The sequence below is a fragment of the Myotis brandtii genome, unplaced genomic scaffold (assembly GCF_000412655.1).
Source record: "Myotis brandtii unplaced genomic scaffold, ASM41265v1 scaffold129, whole genome shotgun sequence".
NCBI lineage: Eukaryota > Metazoa > Chordata > Mammalia > Chiroptera > Vespertilionidae > Myotis > Myotis brandtii.
This window is the reverse complement of record NW_005354551.1, coordinates 1,590,580-1,604,392: the sequence shown is the minus strand read 5'-3', so window position 1 is coordinate 1,604,392 and position 13,813 is coordinate 1,590,580. Positions and strand designations below refer to the sequence as shown.

The following is a 13,813-nucleotide window of genomic DNA, read 5'->3' as shown; positions in this document are numbered from 1 at the left end:
CCCCCGCCCCCCCGAGTGCACAAATTTTTGTGCACCGGGCCTCTAGTAATTACTATAACAGCCCACACAGGGTTACATGCTTTAAGTCTTACATTCTAAGGTCCTAACATTAAGTACCATAATGATTACTATAACACTCCCAGACTGTAGAAGTGCTGCCTCTCCTTACAGGCTCATCCCTTGGCCCTCTCCACTGTCACTCAAAAGTACCTCCTTACAAAGAAGAGCTTCTCTAACCTCCCACCCTAACTCTATAGTTGAGTTAGAATATAATTCCTACATAAAACTGCATGACACATTTGTGGTGTAGAGGGAGGCAGGAACATGGAGAGAGTGTAGTATTTCTTCAAGCACATGGACACCGGGGGTCATAATGGCTGTGATCTGAGCTGGCTTGCCCGGCCCGATGTGGCAGCCAAGGTCTTCCCTGATTGTGGGTGCCCGTCTGCCTCAGTCACGGACAGTGTTGAGTCACATGACATTTCTCTAGTCCACTGATTCTCAGATGTGGCCCCAGACCCCCAGAGACTCAGCACCTCCTGCGAATTTGTAGGAAATTCTAAATCCTTGGGCTCCAACCCAGACCTAGTGAAGTGGAAACTCCAGGGGTGGGGCTCGGAAATCTGCTTCGAGAAGCCCTTCAGAAGACGCTGATGCTTGCATGTGAGAACCACCGTGCTAATCTCAGCAGAGGGAGTGGGCACCGCCCTCTCTGGGCCTCTCTCTCCTCTGGGTGACTGGGTCAGGACCACCTCGCTGTTGGTGACCTTCCTTCCTTGCTGATGTCTTGATGAGATCTGACCCCAGCCCTGCCTTAAGCACCAAACCACCTTGAAACACGGCCTCACTGAAATGCCAGAGAAAAAGAACAGTTCTTGTCTCTGACAGGCTCGGATGTGAGTCCTGGCTCCCTGCCACCAGCCTGTCTTTACCCTCTGTAAAATGGGATTGTAATAGTATCTGCCTGTCAGAGTTGTTGAAAGGATTGATGACATAATGCTGATAAAGTGCTCCAGGGACTGCCGGTCAAAGTCAGCAAAGGTGGGAAGGCATGTTTAAGGACAATCATTTCAGGTGAGTATCAGGAAGCTGGCTGGGAAAAGTAGGTGGGGAACAAGAGAAACAGTTCACTGCATTTCAAAAGAAAAACAATAAAAGACAAAAACGAAGGAAAGCAATTAGTCACAATAGCACCGTCATCATAGTATTATTTAGCTCCATCTTATTGTTATGGATTTCTCAGTTGGCATCATCTCAGCCTCCCTTGTGTGTTTCAGATTAAGCGAAGGCAGTGCCAGGAATAAAGCTGGTTTGACTGGATAGGTCACTGATGTGTTTTCTGGGCTTAAGGGAACAAAACAAAATTGCCTAGCCTTTCAGGATTGTAGTATATGGCCAAGAGCTGTCTTTTTTATTTGTTTGTTTGTTTGTTTGTTTTTGTTAATCCTCACCAGAAGATATTTTTCCATTGATCTTTTTGAGCAGTGGTTCTCAACCTTCCTAATGCCGCGACCCTTTAATACAGTTCCTCATGTTGTGGTGACCCCCAACCATAAAATTATTTTCGTTGCTACTTCATAACTGTAATTTTGCTACTGTTATGAATCGTAATGTAAATATCTGATATGCAGGATGTATTTTCATTGTTACAAATTGAACATAATTAAAGCATAGTGATTAATCACAAAAACAATATTTAATTATATATGTGTTTTCCGATGGTCTTAGGCGACCCCTGTGAAAGGGTCGTTGGACCCCCAAAGGCAGCAGTTCTCACCCTGTGGGTCTCAACCCCTTTGGGGGTCGAACGACCCTTTCACCTGGGTCGCCTAAGACCATCGGAAAACACATATATAATTAAATATTGTTTTTGTGATTAATCACTATGCTTTAATTATGTTCAATTTGTAACAATGAAAATACATCCTGTGCCCTAACTGGTTTGGCTCAGTGGATAGAGCATCAGTCTGGGGACTGAAAGGTCCCAGGTTCGATTCCGGTCAAGGGCATGTACCTTGGTTGTGGGCACATCCTCAGTAGGAGATGTGCAGGAGGCAGCTGATCGATGTTTCTCTCTCATTGATGTTTCTAACTCTCTATCCCTCTTCCTTCCTCTCTGTAAAAAAAAAAAATAAAATCAATAAAAATATATTTTTTAAAAAGAGAAAGAAAATACATCCTGCATATCAGATATTTACACTACGATTCATAACAGTAGCAAAATTACAGTTATGAAGTAGCAACGAAAATAATTTTATGGTTGCGGGTCACCACAACATGAGGAACTGTATTAAAGGGTCGCGGCATTAGGAAGGTTGAGAACCACTGCCCAAAGGGGTTGAGAACCACTGTTTTAGAGAGGGGGAAAGACAGAGACACATCCTAAAGAATGATGTGAGGCTCCTTCCCCAGGAAAAAAAAAGGAGAAAGAGGTACTAATTGTCAAACTAATAGATGTTCCCTATAGTCCATCCTTTGATGACCAGTATATACACCTGCCTTCTTCCTCAAAGTAGAATCCCAAACCTGTCTCCACCCAACACTGCATAGCCATTCCCTACACCAGTGGTCAGCAAACCGCGGTTCGCGAGCCACATGCGGCTCTTTGGCCCCTTGAGTGTGGCTCTTCCACAAAATACCATGTGCGGGTGCACGTACAGTGCGATTAAAACTTCGTGGCCCATGCGCAGAAGTCGGTTTTCAGCCTGGGCGAGTCTATTTTGAAGAAGTGGCGTTAGAAGAAGTGGGGGTACGTTTGCTGAGGTCGACCCCTCAGATTGAGGACGTTTTTAGCAAAGGACGTTTTTAGCAAACCCTAATTAAGTTAATAACAATGTACTTACCTATATAGTTTTAGTTTAAAAAATTTGGCTCTCAAAAGAAATTTCAATCGTTGTACTGTTGATATTTGGCTCTGTTGACTAATGAGTTTGCTAACCACTGCCCTACACAACTGTTAGTGCACACACTCCCCCTGGGGGCAGGCTGCCTAGTGACAGCCATTCCCTTCCAGCCCCTGATCCTGAGAATCATAATGGTTAATGAGTTACATGATTAATTTAACTCCTCCTAACTTGTCAAGTGAATAATGAAAATTATAGGAGGAAAATATCTGCAGAGATAATGACCAAACAATTTTCAAATTTGATGAATACAGGAAGAGAAAAATGTTGCCTAATCACAATGAAGACTCAGACTTAAAAAAGGGGAGTGTGAGCTCAGGCAGTGTGGCTCAGTGCTTGAGCATCGACCTATGAACCAGGAGGTCACATTCGATTCCTGATCAGGGCACATGCCCGGATTGCGGGCTCTATCCCCAGTGTGGGGTGTGCAGGAGGCAGCCAGTCAATGATTCTCTCTCATCATTGATGTTTCTATTCCTCTCTCCCTCTCCCTTCCTCTCTGAAATCAATAAAAATATATTTAAATAAATAAATAAGCACAATAAAAACTTTTTTTTCAAAGGGAGTATGCTAGAGAAGGAAGAGAATGAGTCAGTGAAACAAATACAGTGACTAGAACAAGATGGCTGCTTGTTTCTCTCTCATCTAACAGACCAGGCTGGGCTGGAGCCCAGGTCATATGGGCTGTTCTGCTCTACAAGGTTGTTCAGGAGATCAGATTCCTTCTGTCTTGTCCTGCCATCTCTAGAGTGGTGTCTTAATCCACATGTTCAGAGCTGGCACATATCATCACATCCATGTTTCTATCCCTGGGATAGGGAAGATGAAATGGGCTGCAAGCAATGTTCCCATAAAAACATCATCTAGAAGTCGCACACCCGCTCACATCCCATTGGCTAAGACTACTGGACTATATATAGCTCCAAGGAGGCTGGGAAATGTAGTCTCCAGCTGGGTAGCCACTTGCCCAGCTAAACTCCAGTGGATTCTATTGGGAGAGTGAACACTGGGAACAGCCTTTGCCACAGGACCCCCTGTGGCCCCGAGAACTTCCTTCTTGACCATTCTCATTCTTGGCTGCACATCTGAAATGAGTGAGGGAAAGAATGCCCCCTCCTTGGGGGCACACAGCTTTCAGCGCACTTCTGAGGGTGGAGTTTGGGGGCCAGGGGTTTCTTAGGAACTGAACAATCACAGGCTTTTGGAGATCAGACCTGTGGCTTCCTTCTCTGGCTATCTACATCTATCAAAATCTTAGAGGAAAAAATCCTGTGGGTTCCCCGAGCGACAGACAATGGCTACCTACAGCCTGGCAAACGAGCGACTACGCGCCTTGGAAGACATTGAACGGGAAATGGGCGCCATCCTTCAGAATGCAGGTACCGTAATCCTGGAACTTTCCAAGGAAAAAACCAATGAGCGGCTGCTAGACCGACAAGCGGCGGCTTTCACGGCGTCGGTGCAACACGTAGAAGCGGAGCTGTCAGCTCAGATCCGCTACCTAACCCAGGTGGCCACAGGGCAGCCCCACGAGGGCTCCAGCTACTCTTCAAGGAAGGACTGTCAGATGGCACTAAAGCGAGTGGACTATGCTCGCCTCAAGCTCAGCGATGTGGCCCGAACCTGTGAGCAGATGCTGGAAAACTAAGCCAAGTAGGCAGAGAGATATCTTGGAGGCAGATCACCACCTGCCCCCCGGGACAGAACCTGGAGACCTGTAGATTGAGGAGCACAGGCTGCCATGCATGCCCTGCTGGTCATATATGAGGACAAAGAGGCAAAAGGTGGGAATGGAGAAACTTTAAGCCCACGCCTGCCCACGACTTTGTGCTGGCTCCTCTAGCAGGTGCTCCTGCTCTAACTTCACCAAAGTGCAGACAAGCTCAGACAGGAGATAAAGAGTCAGTCACCCAACCCACTTGCTCAGATACTTCATGTCCTTGTTCCCTTCCGCACACTTGACCCAATGAAGACACATTCTTCATTGGAAGAGAGAAAACAGGAACTAAGGGTTTTGATAATAAAAAACAACAACAATAAAGACAGTGAGCTCAAAAAAAAAAAAAAATCTTAGAAACCTCCTGGTCTCTTTCCTATCACTTTCTGCATCCTATCACTTTCATACAGTAGTTCCACACCCAACAATCCTTTCTGGGCATAGTTTTTAAGCCTGTCAACTATTTTTTTTTTTACTTGCTGGTTTCCCTGCCTGGCCCACCCCTGCTGCCTCACCTTCCTGGTAGTAACCCCGAGGCACTGGGAACAGATGAGAAGATGATCCCCTTAATCAGAACTTTGCCACACGGCTGATTCCCATTGCCAAGTGGAGAAATCCTAGTGGCAGATCATATGGTCTGCCTTCCAGGTTATCACAGGGTGGGGCTTTTCAAATAATTGGTCACAGAGTAGCAAGTGCAGCTGCTTCCCACCTGGCTGGCTGTAGTTCTTTCACATTGCCCACATGCTAAGCCAAGGCCCCATATTTAGATGTTTAGCTGCATCTCACTTTCAACATAAATTTCTGCATTGGGTATAGGTTAAGCTGCTGTAACAAAAATCCCAAAGTACAGTGACTCAAACATGACAAATCTCTTTTTCTCTCACATAACAATTCAGAGTAGGCAGTTGGTCCAGAGCCAAGAGGCAACTCAACTCTGCTCCAAAGTCCTTCTGTCTTGTTGCTTTTCCATCCCTATGACAATAAACCACATGGTCAAAGGTGTCCCACCCCTTGCCAGCTTGTGAAGGGGAAAAGGAAGTTAAGGATAAGCTATCTCCTGACAAAAACTGTGATCCAGAAGTTTCATCCCTTTGGGCCACAAGCCATGGGCAGAAACTTAGTCACATGGCAACACTATGCTGCAAGGGAGTCTGGGAAATATAGTCTCTAGCTGCCTGGTTATGTGGTGTGGTTACTGAAATGGGAGTCACTTGTATTACTTAAAGAAAGGAGGAAATGAATACTGGGAAACAACATCTCTGCCTCACGGAGAAAGGTAAGCTATGAAGAGTGACACACCCCGAAGGACAGGGAAAGCCCAGACTCTGTGCCATTTGTTCCTGGTCTCATTTCCTTGAAAATGGGGAGTTTCGTCATCAGCCAACCTGTTTTGTCCATTGTCCCCCTGGGACACGGGGAGGACTCCCTGACTGTGGGCTATGCCACCTTAGTACCCATCACCCACTGGAGAACTGGGGATTACCTTAAGACTTGTGCAATCACAGACACCCTTGGCCTTGACATCTGCTGGGGAGATGACACTGGCTTAACTGCTCTGTTTTGTTTTTGTTTTTGTTTTTAATATATTTTTATTGATTTTAGATAGGAAGGGAGAGAGAGAGAAAGATAGAAACATCAATGATGAGAGAGAACCATTGATTGGCTGCCCCCTGCACACCCCGAATTGGGGATTGAGCCTGCAACCCAACACAAATATCAATGATGAGAGAAAACCATTGATTGGCTGCCCTCTGCACACCCCAAATTGGGGATCGAGCCTGCAACCCGACATGTGCCCTTGGCTGGAATTGAACCCAGACCCTTCAGTCTGCAGGCCGACGCTCTATCCACTGAGCCAAACCAGCCAGGGCTAACCTGCTCTGTTATCCTGCCCCTGCTCATTGGCTGTGCTTCCAGATGGGGGCTCTGTAAAGTGATGAGAGTGGGAGGTTCTTGGGAAAGGACGCTGTACCAGTCGGTCACAGAGTCTCCCAGTGGTTTGAGTCAAATTGCCCTCTTCTTCTCCCCACCTTCTTTGGAGTAACCGGTCCCTGCCTGCACTGGAAGGGGGCGAGCCTCTTACTCAGCACATGCAATAGAAAGTGACTCTGCCAGAAATACCACTGGGCTCTCCTCTCTCCTCAGGGTGCAACGTAGAAAACGCCTGCTACCCGCTGGGCATCTGTGCTGAACGGACCGCTATCCAGAAGGCCATCTCAGAAGGATACCAAGATTTCAGGGCAATCGCTGTTGCCGCGTGAGTGGGAAATCTGGGTCACAGCCATATTCATTCATCTATTAAGCCAACGTGCACCTGTTATCCATCCATTCATTCATCTGACATATGTTTATTCTATACTCCCTATGTGCCAGGCACTGTAGAGGACTGTGGGCTGAGTGCTGAGGGTAAGGAGGTAAATAAGAAATGGACTCTGACCTCGGTGAGTCTGCAGAGCAGGTGTACAACCAAGGCAACTAAGACAAGGGCAGGTGTCTTTATGTTCACATTTCAGCACAAAGTACAACAGAATCTCTCCAAGATGCAATAGAAAAGCAGCATAGAAACCTAAAGCTAGAGGGACCTAAAAATTACCTGGCTGCCTAGACCTGCCACTTACCCCCATTTCACAGCTGAAGAAACTGAGGCCCAGGGAGAGTGGACAACTTTCCTGGGAATTAGTGACAGAGCCGGGACAAAACCCGATCTTTAGAGTCTCGCCCCAGGGCTCATTCCACTGTGCCATGCTGTGCCAGGAGGTCAAACACTGTTCCCTGCTCTCCTTGAGCTGACACTGGGACCTGTCACGGTGCAAGTTGACTCTTGCCCTTGACAACACTCATCTGTCGGTGCCAAAACCAGCTGGTGGGGTGGCAGCAAGATATAACCGGGTATGGTTCCAAACTAGTCAGATTCCAGCCCAGATTCTGGCTAACAAAAGCACTGATCAACACCCTCCACATGCCCTAGACCAGTGGTTCTCAACCTTCCTAATGCCGCGACCCTTTAATACAGTTCCTCATGTTGTGGTGACCTCCAATTTCATTGTTACAAATTGAACATAATTAAAGTATAGTGATTAATCACAAAAACAATATGTAATTATATATGTGTTTTCCGATGGTCTTAGGCGACCCCTGTGAAAGGGTCGTTCGACCCCCAAAGGGGTCGCAACCCACAGGTTGAGAACCGCTTCCCTAGACATAAATTTCCAACTCCCACACACATACCCTCAAGGGCAGCTCCTTCAGTTCTTCTCAGCCCTGGACCCAGACTCAGTGGCTTTGGAACTTGAGCATATGAGTGGGCACTTTTACGAATGTGGACACCATTTTGCTTCTGATTTAATGGCAAATTGCTCATGTGCCCGGAAAATGGCATGGGAGACTGCATGGCTGAGCGAGTGCTGGTCTTTCGGGACATCTGGCTGCGTGGGTCATGCGCAGGAGTGAATTATCTCTCCATCGTGGTGAAGCTGCCGGACCTTTCTGGCAGAAATGTAAGGACCTAGAGCAAGGACCATGGGGGATGCATAATAGAAACAAGCCTCCATTTATTTTATTTATTTGTTTGTTTAATTTTTATTATTTTTTGTTGTTAATCCTCACCTGAGAATATTTTTCCATTTGTTTTTAGAGAGAGTGGAAGAGAGAGGGAAAGACAGAGAGAAACATTGATGTGAGAGAAACACATTGCTTGGTTGCCTCCTGCACGAGCCCTGACCAGGGCCCAGGCCAGGAAGGAGCCTGCAACCACATACGTGCCCTTGACCGGAATCGAACCTGGGACCCTTTGGTCCAAAGGCCAACGCTCTATTCACTGAGCCCAAACGGCTAGGGCTATTTTATTTTTTATTTTTAGAAAAGCAAGAATTTATTGACCATAGCAAAAATATCACGGGGCCCTGAGAGGTTAGGGATATGTTCCCTGGGACTGAGCTGGTAATGCCCATTGCTCCCCTGGTTGCAAGTCTCCTGAGGTCCCTTCGAAGTTAGGGTACACGAGCCTATGGGGGACAGAGAGGGGCAAGGGAATGCCATGGGGTTGCTCCCTGGAGAGAAAGCACCCCCATTTCTTTTATAAAATTCTAAACTTGGCCTCTGTCTGGCCCCGCAGTGGACCAGTTATTAAAGGTTTTTTCCCTGAGTAACTTATGGAGAAGGGCCTGCTTCCAGAGCCCTCCCCAAGCCCGAGGCCTCTCCTGGCTCCCCTTGGCTTTGGGAGCAATACATGAGGCTGTGCTGGGAACATTTTGTGTGGATAAGCAGAGATCAGGATGTGCATTACACTTTATAAAAAAAATAAAATAAAGAGGGGTGGAAAATCACTCCATTTCAAAGCTGATCCAAGAAAATAATGATATTCTGGGGGAAAAGAGGCCAAAGTCAACAAAAGGTTAATGGCACGGTAGCCTTGCTCTGTTTAGACTGTTCCCAGCGAAAGGCTTTTTCTCTTGGTCATTACTTCTAAACTTGACTGGGTATTGCTAGAGATGATTAGTAAATATCCTTATTTACATAAAACCTGCATTTTCCTGATACCCAACTGCTCCGCTCCGGGTATTCAGCCTACAGAGCATCCCCGAGCCAGAAATAGTCATTATTGCATGAATGATTTGTTAAATTGAGAGCATGGACTTAGAGGATGAATGGAAGCTCCCCTGTTAGCATTGACGACCCCTGTGAGGTCTGTAAGATAGATAGAGCGGAGCCCAGAATGGAATTTTGCTAATGAGGAGATAAGCCTGTCCCACTGGGGTCCCGGCTGCAGTCATCAAAGCCAGTAAGTTTCCAGCCTTTCGAGTCTGATAAGCCTGGCCTCCGTGTGTGACCAAGGTCAGCACAAACCACAGGAAACCCTCGATACCGGCACAGGCAAGAGGGAGAGAGTTTGGGAAAGCATGGAGGGAATGTTCCGAGACACCCAGCTCGTTCTGAGATCCCTTCCAAGCTTTCAGTTCTTACTCTTGGCAGGAATGTTGGGTAATGGTTAAAAACCCAGGCTTGGGGTCTTAGCTGGTTCGGCTCAGTGGATAGAGCGTCGGCCTGCAGACTGAAGGGTCCCAGGTTCAATTCCGATCAACGGCACATACCAAGGTTGCAGGTTCCTCCCCGGCCCAGGCCCTGGTCGGGGCACGTGCAGGAGGCAACCAACATCGATATTTTCTCTCTCATCGATATTTCTCTCTGTCTTTCCTTCTCTCTTCTACAACCTGAGCCTGGCTTTTCCGCTATAAAGTGGAGAACACCTACCCATTGGGCTGTTGTGAGGACTCAGGAAAGGACTTCAATAAAGTTCCTGGCACAGAGTGTGGAATAAATTAAAACTATTGTTTTAACATTATCATCATTTGTTCTACAAGGTACAAAACTACCAAAGGCAGGGGCCACAGATCCTGGGTTCAAATCCTGGTTCTGCTACTTACCAGCTCTGTGACCTTGGGCAGGTCACATCACCTTTCATGATCTGGAGCATGTGGATAATAAACGTGCCTACGTGGCCCCTCTATTATAAGGTTGATAGGGGGTTAAATGAGTGACCGGCACAGAGAACGGCAATGTTAAGTGTAAGCCAGTATTATGATCAGGCTGTCTCCCAGTCCTCAGAGGTATGCTGCCTGGATGCACCATCTTGTGATTTTTGAACCCTAGGCCCAACCCAACCTCCCAGTGGAATTCATGTTTATCCCACCCCCCTTGAAGAACCTAATGCAGGTCACCTTGTCCAACCAGCTGGCCATTGGACAGTTGGCTATGCATGTCCCAAGACTGCAGAAAGGAAGTGGTGAGCTTAGCAGGGGCAGGTCATACAGGGCCTTACAGGCCATGGAAGAGATTTCACTCAGAGCACCTGTCCCAGAGTCCTAACCAGTCTGTCCATGTTATGGGATTTCCATGTGCAGATTTTATCTCCCTTTCCAGCTGGTAAGATCCCTGAAGACAAGGCGTCAAATGGTAATTTTCAGACAAAGCATTATCCCCATTTTCTCTAGCTGTTGAGCCTTCCCACACTAGAGACGGAGGATCCGGGGCCTTAGGTGTGACAGACTTTTGATCCCCAATACGAAGTGGGCATAATGCAGTTCGAACAAGAGCCCACATAGTTAAAGATGACAAGGGCACTCATTTTCCTTGAGCCTGATTTAAGAGAGTACCTTTTGACACCTTAATTCCTTTATCCTTGAGCATGTAAGCTAAAAATTTACAATGATGTTTTTGCCTTTTACTCGAATTCTTCTCCATTATAACCTGGCTGAATCAAATGTTCCTCGTCCACTTAGGGTCGCAACTCCAAAGCTGGCACGGACTTTGTGTGTGGTGAACTTCCCACCTTTACAGTGAATTTCCACTTGCCCTTTTTCACTTTGTTTTTCGCTCAGGGGAATCTTCTCCTCCAGATTCCTATTCAGGCACCAGAATGCCGCAACCTGCACGGCTAGGGTTCAGGATCTGAAGGAGGGGTCGACGCACAAATGAAAATGCTATACAAGAAATATGAATTTAGAAGGCATTGGGCAATAAAAAAAAAAAAAGAAGAAGAAGGCATTGGGGGTCAGGGTGTCTCTTTTGTGAAAAGCACATGGAAACTGGGTCCCGTCTGCTTTTATTCACTTGAATACACATTTGCCCTTTAGCAATGCATACAGGCATATCAATCAAAGGTAAAGTTTGGTAAACAGTAAAAGGATCATCAGGTTAGGGAATTGCCTTGAGCCACCACTATCTCAACACAGCCCTGCTAACGCCCAAGGTCCATTGGCCTTGCATGTTCCTTGGTGCACTCTTATGACAGTATTGGGAAAGCCTTGGCTTCCCGCATCTGTCTCCTACTGGACTGAGCAATCTCTTAAAGGCCAGAGACAAATTTTCCTTAACTTTTGTGTCCTAGGGTGTGGGTGACAGTAAGTGCTCACTAAATGTTTAATAAATGCACTAATGAAAAGAGTAGTCCTGCCCATGGCCTCGCCTTTGCAACTTAGGAAGCCTCCCAGCCCTGCATCTCAGCCTCTAGGACACAGCACCTCTGTGAGACAGAGTCTGACTTACCCTGAAGGGGGCCTGAATCTCGGCCATTGTCCTCACATCTCAGGAAAAACTGACCCATGTGTGATTCTCTGCTTCCCCAGTGACGTGCAAGATGATTTCATCTCACCATGCGGGGCCTGCAGGCAAGTCATGAGAGAGGTAAGCAGCTCTTTCTTTCTGGAATGTAAACCGGATGCCTCCCCGCTTTCCCCAGGCTGTGGGAGGGAAGCCAAGCTGCCGGAAGACAACTACTGTCCTATTTGCTTGGCTGGCTGATTTCAAAGGCCTTCCTGAGCCTGCGTGAATCCCTGGGTGTAATTCTTTCATTCAACGAATACTCCCTGAGTGAGTGTCTTCCCCTCGGGAATAGATAGGCCAGGTCCTGCACTCACAGAATTTATAGTACAGGAGACAAACAATAAACAAGGAGCAAAATAAACAAACAATAGAGTCTCTGAGAGTGAGGACATGGCTATAGAGAAAAAAATGCAGAAAAGTGAGTCATGAGTGACAGAGGGGCAGCAGGTAATACTCTAGATCAGAGCCAGAGGTCAGCAAACAATAGCCCATGGGCAAATCCAGCCTACAGCTATTTATTCTAAATAAAGTTTTATTGGCACACAGCCACGCCCATCCATTCACATATTGTCCACGGCTGCTTTGACCTGACCACAGCAGAGATGAGCCATTACAACACAGACCTTATGACCCGAAAGGCCCAAGATATTTACATCTGGCCATTTATGGAAAAAAGTTTGCCAACCCCTGCTCTAGATGCCCAGGAAGGGCCTCTCTTTGAAGATGACATTTGAGTGGGGTACAAACAATGAGAAAAGACGGAGCAAACAGAGGTCTAGAGAAGAAGATTTCCAGCGGAGCAACCAGCAAGCTTAATGCCCATCACTTGGTGAATTTGACAAGTCATGAGAAGGTCAAGGAGACTAGGACACAGTGAATGAGGGGGGTAGGACATGAAGTCAGAGATGGGTAGGGCCAGATCACACATGGTCTTGTAGGCCATGGGATGGAGGGTATATTTTATTCCAAGAATAAAGGGAACTGAATTGTACACTTAAAAATGGTTAAAGTGCCCTGGCCGGTTTGGCTCAGTGGATAGAGCATTGGTCTGCGGACTGAGGGGTCCCGGGTTCAGTTCTGGCCAAGGGCACATTCCCAGGTTGCGGCTCGGTCCCCACTAGGGGACATGTGTGATGGGGTGGTCATAATAATCTGGCCGGTCATAATAATCTGACCACTCAGTGTATATACTAGTGGCCAGGTGCACGGATTTGCATTAAAAGGAAATTAATTAGAAGAAAGATTTGTGTGGTAATTACTGCAAAAAATTACATGTCAAAATAGTATATATAATATAGTATTATCAAGTTAAAACACATGTGCGATTGGCGCCAGTAAGAGCTTTATATGTATCATGCATGCATGAGTCAACATTTATTTTTAAATTGCTAGTATGCATCATATGTACCAGCCGGTTGGTCGGTCGGATGGTCGATGAATAAATCACGATGTGGTTCATGTTGAATGTCAACAAAAACAACCAAATTCACGATCAACAATGACAGATTTAAACACACACGTGCGATTGGCACCAGCGAGAGCTTTACATGTATCATGCATGTCTCAAGGTTTTATTATTATTATTATTTGCATAACTAATTCACTTCATTGTACTGATGGGGTGGTCATAATAATCTGGCCGGTCATAATAATCTGACCACTCAGTGTATATACTAGTGGCCAGGTGCACGGATTTGCATTAAAAGGAAATTAATTAGAAGAAAGATTTGTGCGGTAATTACTGCAAAAAATTACATGTCAAAATAGTATATATAATATAGTATTATCAAATTAAAACACATGTGCGATTGGCGCCAGTAAGAGCTTTATATGTATCATGCATGCATGAGTCAATATTTATTTTTAAATTGCTAGTATGCATCATATGTACCGGCCGGTTGGTCGGTCGGATGGTCGATGAATAAATCACGATGTGGTTCATGTTGAATGTCAACAAAAACAACCAAATTCACGATCAACAATGACAGATTTAAACACACACGTGCGATTGGCACCAGCGAGAGCTTTACATGTATCATGCATGCGCGAGTCAACGTTTATTTTTAAATTGCCAGTGCGCGTCATATGT

General features: G+C 46.2%; 1 protein-coding gene and 1 pseudogene across 1 annotated transcript in view; both read left to right on the top strand.

Moving 5' to 3' along the window:
- Nucleotides 1–13,813, top strand: part of CDA (cytidine deaminase) — a 25,370-nt gene that overhangs the window by 7,857 nt on the left and 3,700 nt on the right. Inside the window, exons 2-3 of the mRNA XM_005859702.2 lie at nt 6,769–6,880; nt 11,748–11,805. Of these exons, the coding sequence (XP_005859764.1) occupies nt 6,769–6,880; nt 11,748–11,805 (170 nt within the window). The remainder of the gene's footprint in view (nt 1–6,768; nt 6,881–11,747; nt 11,806–13,813) is intronic.
- Nucleotides 4,152–5,046, top strand: LOC102239350 (annotated as a pseudogene).